The 20,247-nt window shown below is 41.3% G+C and overlaps 2 protein-coding genes across 4 annotated transcripts in view; one reads left to right on the plus strand and one right to left on the minus strand.

The window, feature by feature from the left end:
* The window catches only part of ABI3 (ABI family member 3), a 53,014-nt gene extending 40,968 nt beyond the window's left edge, over positions 1-12,046 (minus strand). The window contains exons 1-5 of one of the 2 annotated variants that reach the window (XM_040437261.1): positions 11,687-12,046; positions 9,901-10,068; positions 7,121-7,294; positions 2,740-2,825; positions 2,027-2,095 (exon numbers count right to left, since the gene is read on the minus strand). In XM_040437261.1, the coding sequence (XP_040293195.1) occupies positions 2,027-2,095; positions 2,740-2,825; positions 7,121-7,294; positions 9,901-10,068; positions 11,687-11,842 (653 nt within the window). In that variant the 5' untranslated portion in view covers positions 11,843-12,046. The remainder of the gene's footprint in view (positions 1-2,026; positions 2,096-2,739; positions 2,826-7,120; positions 7,295-9,900; positions 10,069-11,686) is intronic. The other variant, XM_040437259.1, reaches the window with a different exon arrangement.
* On the plus strand, positions 7,882-19,938 carry GNGT2 (G protein subunit gamma transducin 2). Of its 2 annotated transcripts, XM_040437263.1 has the most exons (4): positions 7,882-7,894; positions 14,088-14,096; positions 16,089-16,162; positions 19,795-19,938. In XM_040437263.1, exons 1-4 carry the CDS (start codon positions 7,882-7,884, stop codon positions 19,918-19,920), a joined length of 222 nt encoding a protein of 73 aa, XP_040293197.1. In that variant the 3' UTR covers positions 19,921-19,938. The 2 variants fall into 2 exon arrangements, with proteins under 2 accessions (XP_040293197.1, XP_040293196.1); XM_040437262.1 differs by lacking the exons at positions 7,882-7,894; positions 14,088-14,096 and having other exon boundaries at positions 16,043-16,162.
* Positions 19,939-20,247: the final 309 nt, after the last annotated feature.

The raw sequence follows: 20,247 nt of genomic DNA on the forward strand, positions 1-20,247 counted from the left end.
CGAGCCCTCCTCACTGCCTCTGGCAGAGTACATAAGAGCTCTCAGCAGTAATTAACACTGTGAAAATCAGGCATTCATGTACCTGGCCAGTGACCGCACATGCCCTCATAATTCAACTGCTCTGGCCCACATGTCACCTCTTAAGTCCCCTGCTCCATTTCTTAATCAAAGACAACAGGAGGAGGACATAAAATGGCAGCTATTGGTGGCCAACACAGAGGGACAGCTTTTGAGGCTGTATATTGCGCTGCACATGGGATAGGCCATTAGCACATGGGACTGTGTTTTTTGCTATGGTATTGCTAACCCCGCCTACCTGTGTTGCCATGCCTTCTGTCAATTTGGACCCACCTACAACAAGGGGCCACTTTTAGTTTTTTTTCCAGGGCCACTTTAAGGTCCTAGTCCTTCCCTGGTATGCTGCAGTAACAAGACATGACATCCAGTCTGGTTTGCGCCTAGTGGGACCATTTGTTTTTGAACAGGGCAATGACCCCAAACACACCACCAGTCTGTGAAAGGACTATCTGGCCAAGATGGAGAGTGATGGAGTGCTGCATCAGATGACATGGCCTCCACAATCACCTGACAGTCAAATTGAGATGGTTTGGGATGACTTGGACAGCAGAGTGAAGGAAAAGCAGCCAATAAGCGCTCAGCACCTCTGGGAACTCCTTCAAGCCTGAAAAACCATTCCAGGCAACTACCTTATGAAGATAACTGAGAGAATGTTAAGAGTGTGCAAAGCTGTCAACAAAACCAAAGGGGGCTTATAATCTAAAATACAAAACATATTCTCGTTTTTTCACTACTTCATTCCATATGTGTTCCTTTATCATTTTCATGTCTTTAATATGAATCTACAATGTAGAAAATAAAAAGAAACAAGAAAAAACATACACACACACTAGATACCAAAATTATTGGGACAACTACACATTACACCTACAGGAGCTTTTATGATATCTCATTCTAAATCCCATTCATCCACAAGAGCATTTGTGGAGTTAGACATTGATGTTGGACAACAGGCCCTGGATCTCCATTCTAGTTCATCCCGAAGGTGTTCCATGGGGTTGAGGTCAGGCCTCTGTGAAGACCAGGCAAATTATTCAACAGCAAACTTGGCTAACCATGCCTTTATGGACCCTGCTTTGTGTACTGGGGGAACAGTCATGCTGGAACAGAAAAGGGTCTTTTCCAAACTGTTGCTTCTAATGACTGGCCACAGTGGTGACATGTCCCCAAGTAGAATGTCACTGCTAGGTTATGTGTCACACATCATCGCCGAGGCCAGTCATTGGCTGTAGTGAAGCACATGATCCCATCCATTCTGTAAGTTTACATGTGTGGCCTGTTAACAGTAGTGGACCTAGGGAGCCAAAACCGAGTAGTGGGGAATAGGTATGTATGCTTCCCTTTACAGATTAAGCAGGGAGGGGGTAATTTAAAATATAAGAGAATCATGGACAACCCCTTTAGCCCAATGCCTTAAAAATAACCTCATTGAATTATCCCTCCTCCACCAAACTTTACAGTTGACACAATGCAGTCAGGCAGGTAATGTTCTCGTCATTTGCCAAATCAAAATATTACTATAAAGAACGCGTTTCTACTTTTCCAGAGTCCAGTGGTAGTGTGCAAGAATGTTGTTTACTTTTATAAACTATGTGACCCCGCTCTGTAACTTCACATGGTCTGCTACTTTGTGGCTGAGTAGCCGTGGTTCCTGAAAGCTTCCACTTTGCAGTAATACTACTCACAGTTGATGATGAGATATCTAGGAAGGAAGAAATTTCACAAGCTAACTTGTTGCAACGGTGCCACTCTATAACAGGACCACGTTCAAATTTAGTTAGCTCTTTAGAATGAATCATTCTGAAAGCAGGCTGCATGGATATGGGCTGGATTTCATACATCTGTAGTAATGGGACTGAATGAAACACCTGAATTCAAAGATTAAGAACTGTGTCCCAATACTTTTGTCTATATATTTTACATAATGAAAACAAAATTCAATACCTACATTGGACATGGAACCTTTCGTGCTGGGATGAATGGAGGGGCTATAGGTTCCCTGACTTGAGAATTTCTCCTGTAAGAAATGATGCCTTATTACTAAAACAAAGTAACGTTACTAAATATTGCACATTACTATTTCCTCATCAGTTATCAATCACAACATAATGGCAATACTCTGAATCACAAATAAGTGCTTATAGTATATTTTGCCAGTGCATTATCTATACAATAGTCTAGCTACATGTACATGTCCAAAGAGTGGTACTATATCTAGTAGTGGGCATGTAATTGTGCCAGAAGCATACTGTGGGGCACATTTATTAAGACAGGCGTTTTAGACCCCAGTCTAAAGCCCCATAGAAGAGGTGCTGGCCTCTCCATAACTTCAGTGCATCCACCGCCAGTCTAAATGTAAGACAGCTTCCTTTCTGTCTTACATTTAGACCATTCTCTACGCCTAAAACAGGCATTAAAAATGATGAATGAGACAGGCCTGCCGGCCTGTCCCCTTCCCCACCCACGCCACGTCCACAATTTTAGACATGGTGTGAACGGGGAGAAGTTGCCTGAAATATGTCTAATATCGGCGTATTTACCAGCCCCCCAACTACACACTTGGTGATAATTTGCATGTTACTATTACTGTACAATACATCTTCATATATTCTAATCTCTTTCAGGCGTTGATATCTGATGCCTTTACCATACTGTACTTACCCCAGTGAACTATGTGTCTGGGTCATGTTTTTCATACTTATCTTGCGGGACATAGTTCCAGTTCTAGATAATTGTGAGTCGGAATCCTAAGATATTGGAAGCAGATAGAAGTCTCTAGTTATTAGTGTGAACATATAGGGTCCTCCAGATGCAAAAAATGTACCATGGCCCTCATCATTTATAGTAATGACTGCTCATATGGGACAGAGAGGTCTTTTGGGCCCTCTTAATGAAATTCAAAACCATTTGAAAAATAAATCTGGTCTAGATCAGGGATTGACGTCTCAAAGAGCTGATCTTTTGCAGGGACATACATATCATGAAGTCAGCCAAGGCTGCTTCTATGTGGGCCATGAAATAAGGGGTCCAATTGATTTGTATCATGTTTCCTAAACATGGTTAGTGTTAACCTGAGAAGGGATCCTTCCAAGGTGTGGGTGAGCAAGAGTACATAGTGGCATGAACCAGGAAGGGGTGGGCATTTTGTTCTCAATATGATGCAAATTCTCTTATTCGTACACCCCATGAATTTAACCTTTTTTTTTTCAGGAGAACCATCTATGTAGAAGAACATGGTCATCATATATACTTGATTCATCATAGGTCTTTGTGTCTCAGGTCTAGCCTTTTGGTCAAGCATATGCTTCATCCTGGGTAGCCATTTCCTTGCAATATTCTCAAGGCAAATTGCTATTTTCTAGAATAATGAGGCTGTATAAGCAGCATGATCAAGTATGAAGAAAACCAGGTCTATACACAAACTTCCTTAAAGAACATTTCCACCATTGATGTGAATAGGACTGAGATGTAATGCTACACACAACCGGTTGACAAATGTTTTTCTTTAAAGCGGTTTTCCAGGCTCCTGATATTGATAACCTATCCTCACTAATATCTGATCAGTTACTGGGTTACTTCCGCTCATCTCCCATGAAAGAGAATGTATGGCCAATACACTTTGAACAGAGCAGTGATTCCTGTTCCATTCAAAGTGCTAGTTCCAGCATCAGAGGCTGCAGGAAACAGCTGATCAGTGGGGGTTCAGGGTATCTGACCCTCACCCATCTGATATTAATGACCTATCCTGGCGATAGGTTATCAATGTCAGGAGCCAGGAAAACCTCTTTAAAGTGAGGGTCTACGTTTGAGTAGCTTTTTTCCGAAAGAAAGGCAATAGAATGTGTTAGAGCTGAACCTGGACACAATCTGATCTACACTCATTCACCATGAATGAGAGGAGCATTGGAGCTTTTTACACTTCTTTTTTAGATTTTTGTTTTTAGATCCGGTGATGTACCAGGCTTCTGTGGAGATTTCTGCCTAGCAATGAGCCTGATGACGTCACCAGCACTAATGGGCGGTCTTTAGTGCTGCCCTAGCCTGTTTTTTCAGGTTAAGGGCTCATGCACACGACCGTTATTGTCTTGCGTTCCATTTTTCACGGATCTGTTGTTCCGTATCTGAGTTGTTTTTTCTCTGATTTAAGTCCTCTTCCGTTCCATTATTTCACAAAACCGTATGGTTTCTCTATTTGATCCGTTTTTTGCGGATCGGAAACAGTAACTTATCAATCACCAAACACATGAGCAATATGGGCTGGGCATAGCATTTCTACAGTATAGATCCGCAAAATACGGATGACATACGGATGTGTTCTGTGTGCGTTCCGTATTTTTTGCGGACCCATTGACTTGAATGGGGCCTCGGACCATGATTTGCGGACAATAATAGTGCATGCACTACTTTTTTGCGGAACGGAAATACGGAAACGGAAGTCACACAGAGTACCTTCCGTTGTTTTTGCGGACCCATTGAAGTGAATGGCTCCGGATACGGTCCGCAAAAAAATGGAACGGAAGAGGAAAGAAAATACGTTCGTGTGCATGAGCCCTAAGGCAGTGCTAAAGACCGTCCATTAGAGACAGTGACGTCACTGGGAACACTGCTAGGTGGAGGCCTCTGCTTAGCAGTGTTGAAATGTACAGCCCTTGCCCTGGGCGATGCTGTACATTTCAACACTGGAGGAGCATCGGAGTACCCATTCTCCACTCATCATGGTGAATGAGTGCAGATCAGGTTTTAGTTTCTTTTGGTCTTGGTGGAGACAGCTGCTGACTCCACCAAGGAGGAAGTGCTCTGATATCAGTCTTCTGCCTGGAAACAACAGACATAAACTCAGTGTCTTATTCAACAAAAGGCACATAGAGAAGTGTAGTGCAAGCTGGGTGGGACAAACTCAAAGGCAGGGGCTTCACAATGCACCATCACACGATTATAGATATTCTTGTAACAGGCACTGTTCTGCTACTAATGAGTGTTTTCCCTGTTCACAACCCCGTACTACTAATCAGAGAGGAAAGGTGCTACAGAGGGTGTCTCATGCTCTGGAGGACCCACCACGTCTGTACATTATGTGGACAGTCCATTGACTTAAATGAGAACTGTCAACAATGATCAAAATAGCACTCTGCAATAATACATATACTGTATATATAAAAAAATACCATCTTTATTGCAACGACTAGATAAGAACACATATAATCAAAAGGACACATACACCACAAGGCGAGTGCCTAGTTAGTTCAATCATCAACTGTTGCTCCACCTGTAGTATACCATGACCTGATTCAGAACCTCACTCAGGTTCCACAATTATATCCACATAATCCACTCAGTCGTATTAAGGCTCATGCACACGCGGATCCGTCTCACAAATGCATTGCAAGGACGGATCCGTCTCTCCGCTTGTCATGCGGACAGACGGATCCGTCTTGTATCTTTTTTCACATTTTTACCGGTCTGTGCATGCGCAGGCCGGAAGGACGGATCCGGCATTCAGTTTTTTTGAATGCCAGATCCAGCACTAATACATTCCTATGGAAAAAATGCCGGATCTGGCATTCAGGCATGTCTTCAGTTTTTTCAACGGATTACTCTCCATTCAGAATGCATGGGGATAAAACTGATCAGTTCTTTCCCGGTATAGAGCCCCTGTGACGGAACTCTATGCTGGAAAAGAAAAACGCTAGTGTGAAAGTACCCTTAGTTGCCCACAGCAACATGAAAGCTGTGCTGATTGGTTGCTACAGGCAACAAGGACAGTTTTTCTTTTAGACAGTTTAATAAATCTTCTCAAAAGTGGTTTCTTTTTAAAGGTATTAATTGTGCAGCCCCATAATAGTGCTTAAGGTGTCTGGCTAAGCTGCCCCTTCCTGCTTGTGCCAGTCACGTTGCATGGCGATACAGACCATTCAAAGTACGCTCCTGCCAGATACTGCACCAACAACACGTGGTCACTGCAGCTAATCACTGGCCTCAGCAGTGCTCCCAAAGAAGCCAGGGATTGGCTGCAGTGGTTACATGTGGTCAATATGACATCCCCACTGCTGTCCGACTGGGAGAACTGGAGTGGCAGAGTGGCATTTGGCAGGTAAATACTTTCCCATTCTTCAATGCAAATTTTTTCAGAGAGTTGTCTGGTTTAATCCTGAGACTTGACAACCCCTTTAAGGTACTCTTTTTTTCATGGCGCTGTTATGATAGGCAAATCCCCCAGTGTTTCTTTCATGCTCTCTTGGAGGTCTGGGTCTACAACTGGGAAACTGTTTCGTTCATATTTTTGTCTCTTTATAACCACTTCTCCTTTTCAGTATTGCTCAATGTTCCTGTAGTAGTCTGGATGGCGCCTCTCTGTACCGCTGACACTAGTGTAATATCAGGGAGGATGCCTCTGATAGACAGAAGTAATATTTTATTACACAGTCTGATCTATTTGTGAAGACAGATTTTTTTTAGTTATGAAACCGCACTGATGGCTATCGGACATTAAATGTGTCTCTACATGAATGGATATGAAAATATATTATATCTGTCACTTTTCTATCATTTGTATGGGAATGCCCATGGTGCAAGCTGGAGACCAAGGGAAAGGTATAAAAATGTCTGTGAATCTAAACAAGATCCGATCATAGGTCAGAACATGGCCCAGAACAACAAGCAATGTGTCCCTCTCTCTCCATTTTAGACATGATCATAGTGAAAGGATTCATTGTAAATTCTCTAGTGGTCTAGCCCAGTGAAGGAGTCAGTGATAAATCTAGGTTGCTTCTGGCTGCTCCCATCCTTGGTAGGTCCTTATGAAATTATGGCTGTGGGCAAGTGCCCGGTTTGCTCCACTTCCCTAGAGCTGCTCACAAACATTCAATCTGTATGAAATCAAAAACACCATTGCAATGAATCTGGTCACTGGAATCATCACATCAGGTGACCACATAGGCCAGTAGCTGATATCATCCACAGTGACATCATCATCATAGTGGCCAGCCATTAACTACTGTAGTCTTGTGATAAATGTTCACATTTAGAGCAGTATAAGTCTCACCATTATCCCATGGCCAGTATTATCAAGAGAAGTGAAGTTAATTGGTATTCTGGTATAAGAGGCCAAAAGTCTGTTCTGTCCATTCTGGATTTTCTGAGTGTGCTGAAATTTCTTAGCTGTTGTCAACTTCCCAATGTTCTGGCGGGCAACTTTTTCCACATGGATGTCTAGTAACTGCAGATATAAAGCATTAGTCTTTTGGCAAATAAGTTCTGTAATTTTATTTTACAAACTGTTTTTATTAAGATTTTTGAATGCATAACACAGGGTTACAGCATAGGCGATGTTGTATGGATAATTGAGGTCTATACAAGAAAAATAAAATGCATATTCATTGTTATTGCCTCATTCCTGTATAATAATGTAATGTATAACCTTTCTGCATAGATAAGGCTTCCAGGGCCAACTGATTTAAAAGTAGGATAGAAGGATCTGGAAAACAAACTGACAATAAAGGGTAGACAGACCGATGATGTACTAGGAAAAAAGAGGAAGGGTAGCGGGGGGTTCTCGCAGGGTGGTAGGCCTAGCAGGTATAAGGTATGCAAAAGCAGGGGCTTCACTCCTGCTTGTGGGCTTTGACCTATGGGAACTTGGGCAACCAGCGACAGAAATAAGAAAAAGGTGGACAGACGAGCAAGCCCAGACCAGACACCACAGGACCCACGAGAAACCAGATCCTAAATAGAGACAAGTGAAGTACGAGAATGATCCTGAACAGAATAGTCAAACCAGGGTGTCCAAATCTCCATGAACCAGTCATGCCAGTCCTTGGTGATCACAGTTAGTTTCTCATTTATCACGTAGAAGTCCAGTCTGTACTTTACTGTGGATAGTCTAGGGACGATTTCTTCCAAACTGCTGCTATTGTCGGTTTTGCGGGCAAAAATAAAAAACTTATTAATCGTCTTGAGTGTGCAGGGATTTGTGGGATCTTTTTATTGAGTAGTGCTTCCCATGGATCTTTTTTATGTTACAACCTGTCACTGAATGAACAAGGTTGTACACCTGTATCCATTATCTATTCAGTCTCGGACAATCCCACCAGTCGTGGAACATATCACCTGGTGAGGGGCAACCCCTAAAGCATGTTGGAGGGTAGCCTGGCACTGCATGGGCTATACAGGAGGGGACTAGGTACCAATGGAGTAGTACTTTATAGGAGGTTTCTAACATTAGAGTATTCAGGGCACACTTGTATGTCGCTTCCCAGATTTGTTTCCATTGGGCATCAGGTAGAGTTGGGCTGATATCAGCTTCCCATTTAGAAACATAGGAGTGACGTGTTATGCATGAATTATGGGTGAGGTCAGAATATATGGCCCGAGATGAGGCCTCTAGAGTGGGGTTAACGGAGGCAATAGGTCTCAAAATCGGTCAAAGAAAGTGGGGAGGATGTGTTTCTAAGGGAGCTGACAAAGTGTTTTAGTTGGAGATTGCTCATACTTGCTTTGCAATGAAGCAAAGGAGGCGATACCATTATGGGTAAGCAGGCGATATATCTTTACCAGTCCTTTTATAGTCCAGATTCTGAACGAGCCTGTAGAATCCTGTCCTGGAGGTAATAATGGATTATTCAATATTGGTAGCAGTGGTAAGTGGGGTGATATTAGTCCGGAGTCCCAGATGGCTAAGGAGTGTTTGAGGATGGGATTAGTAATTGTTGGTCTAGAAGTCAGGGGTTTCCATAATATGGAGTCAAGGGTAGGGGGTCACATCCAGGGCTTCCAAAGAAAGCCACAGTGGGGCCTCTTTAGTGGATTGAAGTAAAGATAACTGAGCTATCTGGGCTGCTTGGTAATATCTCTAGTAGTTGGGGACGCCAAGACCTCCAAGTCTGTGTCTGTATAGAGTGGAGCGTGCTACTCTGGGGATGGAATCGTAGGGACATTGGTTGTAGTGTCTTCAGGATATGGGTCGGGACTGCGACCGGCTCTGAAGAAATAAAGCAATTTAGGTAAGAAGAACAAAAGTTCTGCAATTTTTAATGAAACAATTTTCTGAAAATTCCTTGCTGTTCTTAAGAGCTCTTCTTGTGATAACTAAATTGAAAGTATTGTTTACTTCCAGAGGCTGAAAACCTTTCAATGTCACATGATGATCGCAAGGAGTGGATTTGCCATAGACCCTACAGGGAAATTTTGCAGTGGGCCGATGCCCAGGGGGCTGCCTGAGTCCTCCTCACGGCTGCTGGCCGGGTACATCATGATCTGATGCTCTCAGCATTAACACTGGGAGCACCAGGTACTAATGCACCTGGTCAACGGCTGCAAGTGCCCTCTTGACATCAACTGTATCCTCAGGAAGGCGATAAAGTTGAAAACTGTGGCAGTATTTTTTGCTACACTGTAGTACTGTGGCAGCATTTTGTCTACTTCTGTCAATTTGGACCCACTTACAACATTGGGCCACTTTTAGGTTTTCTCCAGGGCTACTTTAACTTCCTTTTCCACCCCTAATGATCACTCATGTACAGTACATGGCTTGTTACAAGGCAGTTCTGAATACTGTGCCAAGCCCTGCACTCGTGTGATCGCCACATCACCTGGACAGATCTTAAGAAAGTTAAACAACGAACATTCCCATTCAATGACAGCAAGCATAGATCTTGAAAACGTTGAGAAATTGATATATAATGTATATTGAAAAATGCCATAACTTTTAATGATACACATCTGGCTACTTGTTATATGCATTAGTGTGTATCTACATCTCCATAATCCCTGCAAAACAGGCAGACTTTGTTTTAGCATCATAATCAGATTTCTTAGATGACTGACCTGAGAGACGTATCGAACTCTTGCTTCTTCCTTCTGCAGCATCAGGCTCTGTACCTCCAACATGTCCGACACATGGCGGGCAGCTACGCCTACTTGACAAGCCACACTGGCCAGTGTCTGTGTGACAAGGGACATGGTGCTCTTCAAGGCCTTACGCTTGTCAGGAGCCTGGAAAGAAAATATGGAGGGAAACATTGTAAGGATAGTGTTTCCTGAATTCCATAGAATTTTCCATATGAGGCAGAGAAGCAGGTTCCCCGGTAACCGCTAAGCTTCTTTGTCCCATCTCTGCTGTCAGCTCAATACCAATCTGCTCTGCTGCTGAAAGCCTGAGTGATATGAGGCAGACTGGTTGCTAGCAATACATTGCCTGACAACTTTATATACAAAACCCCATCATTACCAATTACAGTCTGCATTATCAATCAGATTTTTCTAAAAATAAATTTAGGTGGGGACCTATTTAAAAAGGAGAAATTTTGTGATAGCTGTGGTGGCCCAGTGTGTGACTTCTTTTCACAGTCTAGTTCTCCATCAATTAACCAAAGTATAGCAGCTACAGAGAATCCCCCTCTCTCTGTAGGCCCTTGGTAAATATGTGCATTACATCAACAGCCTATTGTTTTCAGTGGGGCCTGATGTAATGCTTTATTTGCCCTGTGGGGGAGCTGCAGGAAAATTAAATACTTGCTTCCAGGTTCCCCCTGGAGACTACAAACAATCGCTCAGGATCTCAGCAATGGGAAACTCTGTGATCAGCTTATCACTAATAGTAGTATAGACAATTACTGAATGAATGGTGACTACAAGAGGCAGGTGGTTCTGTCCTTTGTAAAAGCAGATAATGGATCCAGCATGTTAATGCTGTGTTAGTAGCTGTCACATCTAATAGATGTTTTAACGGTATATGGAGGGTACACTAAGCCAGAGATTAATGAAACCACATAATGTTGCATAGAATGGAAAGGAGATGCTGGATTAAGATACCTAATACCATGTTCCTCTACATTGCTCGAAATCTTCCCTTTCATGACCATTCGCTATATGCTGAGCTCATATTGATCTTTTACACTGACACATTACTACCAATATAGAGCAAGGGCAAAACCTAATTTTCTACATTAAAACTCAAAATATTCTTTATCTGGAAAAAAGTTTCCTGTTTTGAGCAAGACCGTTACCTCGATCTATGGAGTCTTGTTTGCAAAAAGTACATTTTGCAATGAGGTGTCACACAATTCTATTTCCTACAGGAGATAGTGTTCTGTGTGCCATAAAACCATTTTGATGATACAGTATTGAACTTGCTGGCACAGAATACAATTGGATGACTTATTTTTTTCAAGTTATTACATTGTAGCAAAGATTAATATCTCACATGACAGAATATAATTTAGTGGTACTAAATGTAGTTTTGTGAAAGTTAGGTTTCATTCATCTGTCAAAAATGTAGTTGTTTCCACAAAAAATGGACTGTTTGAATGATAACCTATAAAGTTGTCACCATGAAATATTTTAAACGTAGCCATAAGTACCTCCAAATCTTTCAAAATTGTGTAAGAGATCAATATGTAATTTATTCTATACATTATCCCACCTATTAACATTAGCAGAACTAGAACTCATCCACATGCTTGAAAGATTGTCCCATGTGTTCTTCCAGCCATACCAGGTAAAACCACTAAATTCTAATGAGTCTTCAAGATGAGTCACTTGAAAATCCTCAATCCCCCTTGCCTATCCTGCTTTATACCCTGGAGTTAATGGTCTTCTTTGGTCTACCTACCTCCATGTAGTTCTTTTCGCAGTAATCTGCAACATTCTGCAGGTTTTGGTAGCTGTCCTTCAAGGCTTGCCTTGCTGTAGACACTTCTCTGTAGATGTCCTGCATTTCATGTCTAGGTGTAGAGATATCTAGAGTATTATTCATCATGTCAGCCATTCTGCTGTAGCTCCTTCAAAGCATCTTATATACTGAGCCTGAGAACAGACGGTGCCTCTGAGACACTTCCTCACATAAAAACCACAATGTGCTGTGTTGCCTGCAAGACAGTCACGGTATATGTCATGCTTCTTTGTCTTTGCTACATGCTCTTCTTACATGGTCACACAGCAGAATTTTATAGGTCCGATATAGACAACACTCAAAAACTACTTCTCTGTTCGATAAATGTAGAAGTAAAAGACAAAACCTACCCCCACCCATAAGAACAAAGTGTGACAATGTACTGCTTCTCATGACGTTTTTTAAATTAGTCATCCTTGGTAGGTATGTCCCCAAAGGATAACTACGACTTAAATGGTCTTACATTGTACATAGTAGTTAGAAAAGACCAGAACATCTCCATACAAATCTTTATAACAGTCTTCTACATCTACTATGATTAAACAAGATCAGGGGCGTACATAAAAATCACTGGGCCCCATAGCAGGAATCTAAATTGGGCCCCCATTCCCCTTTTATAGCCCCTCCCTTTGTTCCATGAACTATTCTTGCTGCTGCGTTTTATAATTTATGCCATCAGGGCCGGATTGGGATTACAAAACAGCCCTGGCACACAAAAGAGGTATAATAGATGCAGTGTGTACAGATGTATATTATATACAGCAGTGTACAGTTATATGAGGTACGCGGTATAATATATGCAGTGTGTACAGGTATATAGTATATTCCCTAGTGTTCTGATATGTGAGGTACAGGGTATAATATATGCAGTGTATACAGGTATACAGTATATACAGTAGTGTAATATGTGAGGTACGAGGTATAATAGATGCAGTGTGTACAGGTATATAGTAAATACAGCAGTGTATTGACACCTCGTACCTCACATATCAGTACACCACTGTATATACTATATATCTGTACACACTGCATCTATTATACCTTGTACCTCACATATCAGTGCACTGCTGTATATACTATATATCTGTACACACTGCATCTATTATACCTCGTACCTCACATATCAGTACACCGCTGTATATACTATATATCTGTACACACTGCATCTATTATACCTCGTACCTCACATATATAGTATATACAGCAGTGTACTGATATCTGTACACACAGCATCTATTATACCTTGTACCTCACATATCAGTGCACTGCGGTATATACTATATATCTGTACATATTGCATGTATAATACTGTATAATATATGCAGTGTGTATGTGTGTATATATATATATATATATATACAGTACAGACCAAAAGTTTGGACACACCTTCTCATTCAAAGAGTTTTCTTTATTTTCATGACTATGACTGAAAATTGTAGATTCACACTGAAGGCATCAAAACTATGAATTAACACATGTGGAATTATATACATAACAAACAAGTGTGAAACGGAAAATATGTCATATTCTAGGTTCTTCAAAGTAGCCACCTTTTGCTATGATTACTGCTTTGCACACTCTTGGCATTCTCTTGATGAGCTTCAAGAGGTAGTCCCCTGAAATGGTTTTCACTTCACAGGTGTGCCCTGTCAGGTTTAATAAGTGGGATTTCTTGCCTTATAAATGGGGTTGGGACCATCAGTGGCGTTGAGGAGAAGTCAGGTGGATACACAGCTGATAGTCCTACTGAATAGACTGTTAGAATTTGTATTATGGCAAGAAAAAAGCAGCGAAGTAAAGAAAAACGAGTGGCCATCATTACTTTAAGAAATGAAGGTCAGTCAGTCAGCCGAAAAATTGGGAAAACTTTGAAAGTAAGGGCTATTTGACCATGAAGGAGAGTGATGGGGTGCTGCGCCAGATGACCTGGCCTCCACAGTCACCGGACCTGAACCCAATCGAGATGTTTTGGGGTGAGCTGGACCGCAGAGTGAAGGCAAAAGGGCCAACAAGTGCTAAGCATTATTGGGAACTCCTTCAAGACTGTTGGAAGACCATTTCAGGGGACTACCTCTTGAAGCTCATCAAGAGAATGCCAAGAGTGTGCAAAGCAGTAATCAAAGCAAAAGGTGGCTACTTTGAAGAACCTAGAATATGACATATTTTCAGTTGTTTCACACTTGTTTGTTATGTATATAATTCCACATGTGTTAATTCATAGTTTTGATGCCTTCATAGTCATGGAAATATAGAAAACTCTTTGAATGAGAAGGTGTGTCCAAACTTTTGGTCTGTACTGTATATATATATACACACACACAGAGCAGTGTATTGATGTGAGACATAGAAGGTATAATACTGTAGATGCAGTGTTTACAGAAATATGTGGTCAGTTATACATTATGGTCACTGTGTGTGTGAGGTACATGAGGTAGTGGTCACTGTGAGGTACATGAGGTAGTGGTCACTGTAACTGTCTGAAGTATTATACATGAGTGATCAATGAGTAAAAACAGGGCATGGAGGGGGGGTAAATGATGAAAAGTGGAGGACCTCCTCTTACCACTCCATTCCAGTCTGTATGGATCAATGCAGAGCTGCTTGTGAACTTCTAATACTTGCTGTTAGGGGTTGAAGAACCTGTGATGATGTCATCACAGGTCCTAGCAGATATACCGTTGAAACCTAGGAACTACACCATTTTTGATGCAGTTCCTTTGCTAGATTCTGCAGGACCTGTGATGTTGAAGATGATGTTATCACAGGTACTGGCAGATGCACTGTTCTAACCTGGGAACTACACTTTACACTGTGCAGTTCCCTTACAGGACCTCTGATGACATCATCAAAGGTCCTTTAGCTTTAGAAAGATAAATAGGAGCAATTAGGGGGCGGGGCCTCTCCTCCACTTCGGGCCCCGTCTGCCTATATGGTAGGTACGCCACTGCTCAGGGGGAGGAGACTCAAGGGAGGGTAGGGCTGGCAGCAAGGAAACTCAACACTGGGGGGCGGGCCCCGGGCGCCCGGGTTATACAGGCACAGTACTACTGCAGGGCGGGTCCACACACGGCCGGGCCCCCTGGAGTGCCGGGCCCGGTCGCAAGTGCGACCCCTGTATGTACGCCACTGAACAAGAATATTATTATTCAAAGTTGCCAGACATGGGAGTGGTGCTCTGACAACTACAGCTCTGACAACTACAACTATTAAATTGAGGTCCTTTATTTGTAACCTCCATGAATGAACTGCAAGGGAAAGCAGCTACAAAGAGCGTCTGGGAGACCCTGCACGTCTCCCAGATATGGGTAAAGCTTTTTTTGCAGTATGGTGGCAATTTAGAGGATATTAACCTTTGCTGCTAAGCTTCCCCATAGATTACAGTGATAGGACACCCTGAAACCAATATATCATCATCATCAGTAAGGTCAAAAAAGATTATTTGTAAATCATGCCATAAAAACTAGAACCTAGTGATGAGTTATTGGCTCCAATGTATGCTCCAAATGGGATCGCCCTTATCTTGGTCCATATAACTTACCTCATTGGGTCAATAAATTTACATCACTTCCTATCTGTGTTTTAATCAACCCGTAGTAATATAAAATCTTCTCAGTCAGTAATCTGCCCATAGCAACAATGACACATATTCCTCTTCAGCCCAGTTCCTTGTTGTTAAAAGGAAAGAGACAATAATACTAAGTAGACTAGATGTGGGCTTCATCTTGCTTAATGAGCAGAGAAACAATTAATTGTGATGGATAAAGGAATACAAATAACCTCTAGTGATATTCTGATCTACATATAATATATTTTGGAAAAGTTCTTGTATGCCTGATAAGGGTATGTGAACTGAACACCCTTCAGGTTGTGCTAGACATCAATAATTTTTGTCTTCATTCAAAAGATAGATGTATATACTGTATATCCCCACAGAGCTGTAAGCAGGTTAGATGCTAAGCCCTTTTATCAGATTAGGATTAAAGGGGATCTTCCATCTGTGGTCCTCTATAGCACGGGACTGAGTGACAGGGATGAGACATGAGAGGAACTAGCGGGGCCTGGCTCAGAATCCTCTGTACATGAAGACATCAACATTCTTACTGTACATTTAGATGAGCAGCAGCATGCCATCATCAGAGAACCATTTTTGAGTTTTCTTCACATTAACTTGCCTCTTCTTGTTAGAGCCATAGAGTTCCAATCTATTACTATATTGAGGACTACTACATCAATATCAACCACAGGTCACAATTTCACTGACTTGTGAAGGCCACTAATTTTCCTTACGTACCTGGGACTATACATTCTGGACAGTTCATATAGAGTTGTGGGATGGCACAAGACATGACGGAGAAAGACCTTCTGAAGATGGAGGTTGAGCAGTTACGGAAAGAGATCAAAACAGAAAGGGTGTTGGTAAAGTATTCAATTTTTTTTTTCCATCAGACTTATTCTTCACCTGGAGCTGCTTTCCACCCATTTACTGTATGTGTTTGTGTAGCTCTGTAACCTTGTTTTTTGTTCTTCTTTGCAGTTGTATGTTCTCTTATGTAGTTGTATGTCGTCTCATGTTATGTTCTCTTGGGTAGTTATATATGCACTTCGGTTATGTTCTCTTGTATAGTTTTATGTGCTCTTATGTTATGTTCTTTTGTGTAGTATATTCTCTTGTATGTTCTCTTTTCTAGTTGTGCTGCCATGTATAGTTGCATGTTCTCTTGTGTCCTTGTAATTCTTCTAGGTAGCAGTGTTTTCCGAAAACAGAGGTTCCTGTGTGTGCATGTAATACGATATCTGGTAACATATGATATTTACAGGGTACAACAAATCCATAAGTTACCTTTAAAAGTACTTTCCCTTATTAACCCATTTACTAGTAGCTTAGCAACTTATATATGCTAACTGTATATACAATGGTGTATTAAAAGCACAAGTCTGGCTCATGTGTGTTTTCTATCAAATTAAAAACAATTAAAATAAAAAAATCTCTATGGACTTTTTATGAAATTCACAAATTTCGTTTTTTGGAAGAGGGTTTAGGGCAGATTTTCTTGCAGGTTTTTCATCCACAGCCATAAGTGGATTCTAAAGAAATCAGAAAAAAAAAAGGAAGGACTTATATTTCTCCTTCCTGCTAGATCCACTTCTGACTTTGGCTGAAGAACCTGCAGGAAAAGCTTCCTCAAAACCTCTTCCAAAAAACTGTGTGAATCTACCAATAAAAGAGCACTAAACCTAAAGTAGAGAACATAAAAGAAAAGCTTTAATATTGGTCACAGATGTGCACATCAGTGATTTGAATGGTTCTTACACTTGGGGATACAACATTACTGCAGATAAAGTGTTCTACCTTTTTTTTTTACCCTTACATGTTTTACATTCTTGGCCTACATAGTATTTTCCAGATGATAACTGATTTCATTTGTGAGGACTATAGTTTGTTTAAGGAAGTCACAAAGTGATTTAAGAACTTCCTACTTTCTATTTTGTGTTCCTCAATCTTCTCCTTGGGTACCAAATAGTGCTTAACTTGATCTTGCTGTTTTCTTTTACTCTTAATTTAACTCTAAAAATCCTGAAATATTGCTGTCTTCCATGCATACAGGGATCATAGTTAACACATCTTATTTTCATTAAGGGTAGGATTACAATGAAAGGTAACATAAAACTCGAAGATATAACAGTGCTCATGCCACTGATAATAGATGATGGAGATTGCTAATTCTCCTCCTCTCATCACAGTAACCTCTAAACATTTCACAGAGCATGTTCACAACACACAACCTCTACACACTTCATAGAGCATGCTCACAACACACAACCTCTACACATTTCATAGAGCATGCTCACAACACACAACCTCTACACATTTCATAGAGCATGCTCACAACACACAACCTCTACACATTTCATAGAGCATGCTCACAACACACAACCTCTACACACTTCATAGAGCATGCTCACAACACACAACCTCTACACATTTCATAGAGCATGCTCACAACACACAACCTCTACACATTTCATAGAGCATGCTCACAACACACAACCTCTACACACTTCATAGAGCATGCTCACAACACACAACCTCTACACACTTCATAGAGCATGCTCACAACACACAACCTCTACACATTTCATAGAGCATGCTCACAACACACAACCTCTACACACTTCATAGGACATGCTCACAACACACAACCTCTACACATTTCATAGAGCATGCTCACAACACACAACCTCTACACACTTCATAGAGCATGCTCACAACACACAACCTCTACACACTTCATAGAGCATGCTCACAACACACAACCTCTACACATTTCATAGAGCATGCTCACAACACACAACCTCTACACATTTCATTGAGCATGCTCACAACACACAACCTCTACACATTTCATAGAGCATGCTCACAACACACAACCTCTACACACTTCATAGAGCATGCTCACAACACACAACCTCTACACACTTCATAGAGCATGCTCACAACACACAACCTCTACACATTTCATAGAGCATGCTCACAACACACAACCTCTACACATTTCATAGAGCATGCTCACAACACACAACCTCTACACACTTCATAGAGCATGCTCACAACACACAACCTCTACACACTTCATAGAGCATGCTCACAACACACAACCTCGACACATTTCATAGAGCATGCTCACAACACACAACCTCTACACATTTCATAGAGCATGCTCACAACACACAACCTCTACACATTTCATAGAGCATGCTCACAACACACAACCTCTACACATTTCATAGAGCATGCTCACAACACACAACCTCTACACATTTCATAGAGCATGCTCACAACACACAACCTCTACACATTTCATAGAGCATGCTCACAACACACAACCTCTACACATTTCATAGAGCATGCTCACAACACACAACCTCTACACATTTCATAGAGCATGCTCACAACACACAACCTCTACACATTTCATAGAGCATGCTCACAACACACAACCTCTACACATTTCATAGAGCATGCTCACAACACACAACCTCTACACATTTCATAGAGCATGCTCACAACACACAACCTCTACACATTTCATAGAGCATGCTCACAACACACAACCTCTACACATTTCATAGAGCATGCTCACAACACACAACCTCTACACATTTCATAGAGCATGCTCACAACACACAACCTCTACACATTTCATAGAGCATGCTCACAACACACAACCTCTACACATTTCATAGAGCATGCTCACAACACACAACCTCTACACATTCCATAGAGCATGCTTCCAACACACTTCCACAGAATGGGATGAAAATGTAGAGGAATGAGCAACCTCCAAAGCCCTAATCTATAGTCTGCATAGTGCAAGTACCAGTCAAGGCTTGGTCTAGCTGACCCACAATAAACAATAGCAGAATGCAAGTAAAGGATGGGTGTCACACTTTGATACAATTTAAATCATAAAATTTTATTCCTGTTGTGCAACTTTTTGGCTGCATAACAGTCCTTTATAAAGCATATAGATCAGTATAAGACAGAAGAGTCCCGCAGAAGTTAATACAATATTTTCTGACTTCTGTATGTTGTGTACTGTCCCCTTAGGCCCTTTATTGGACATAGCTCATTTTATTATTTGTTCTCTATGTTCCTATAATGCTTTCAGGTTAACTAGAAATTGTTTGTCCAGTGGAATACCAGAGAAATTGAAGACCACTTGTAGATTATTCTCCTGCACATTGGCCTCCTCTGACTTTCTCTGCTGCACACTAGTCTGTAGTATATGCAGTCAGAGGAGATTATCATCATAATTATTTGTGGTGTAAAGCAGTATTGAGTGGTTTTCATTACCATTTGGGGTCTGAGGTGAGGTGCTGATGTGCAGAAGTCTGATTTCTCAGGTCTAAATGCTCTGGTATGGGTATAGAGGTCTTTAAGGGCAGTTTGAGTGGACCATTTATGGTCCAATTGTGGTTAGGGAATTTTAGGGGCATGACCACTGTCAGGGGATGGGGATATTTATTTTCTTTAAATTTCTTTTAAGGTCTCCAAATCTGCTCAAGAAATGAAGGCCTTTGTGGAATCTCTAGCAACAGAAGATCCTTTGATTAAAGGAGTACCAGAAGATAAAAACCCATTTAAAGAGAAGGGAGGCTGCGCTGTGTCCTGACACTAACACTAAATTGGATTCCTGGAGCCATACAATAAACATTTCCTATTTTCCTGTTGTAGTCCAGTCATTAAATTGTGTTTGTAAGATTTTGCCCAGACTTTGGCTTGCAGAAGAAGATCATGGGATATGTGATAGGAATGTCAAGCAAACCTAATTCACTCACAATTGGATTTTTAAAGTATCTGTAATTAAACTTACCAGTATCTCATTATATTTGAGCAGTGTATTATATTTTACATTGACATTCTGGTGTACTGGGTAAAGCAAGCAGATCTACTGTGAAGGCTGAGTGTCTAGACCTACGAAGTTGTATCAGATCAAATC

The sequence above is a fragment of the Bufo bufo genome, chromosome 6 (genome assembly GCF_905171765.1).
Source record: "Bufo bufo chromosome 6, aBufBuf1.1, whole genome shotgun sequence".
NCBI lineage: Eukaryota > Metazoa > Chordata > Amphibia > Anura > Bufonidae > Bufo > Bufo bufo.

What these genes read in the sequence shown, in the direction of transcription:
- GNGT2 (XM_040437263.1), top strand. An exon ending in TCAAAACAGAAAGGGTGTTG is followed by an intron (nt 16,163 to 19,794) that starts GTAAAGTATTCA and finishes ATTTCTTTTAAG; the next exon opens with GTCTCCAAATCTGCTCAAGA.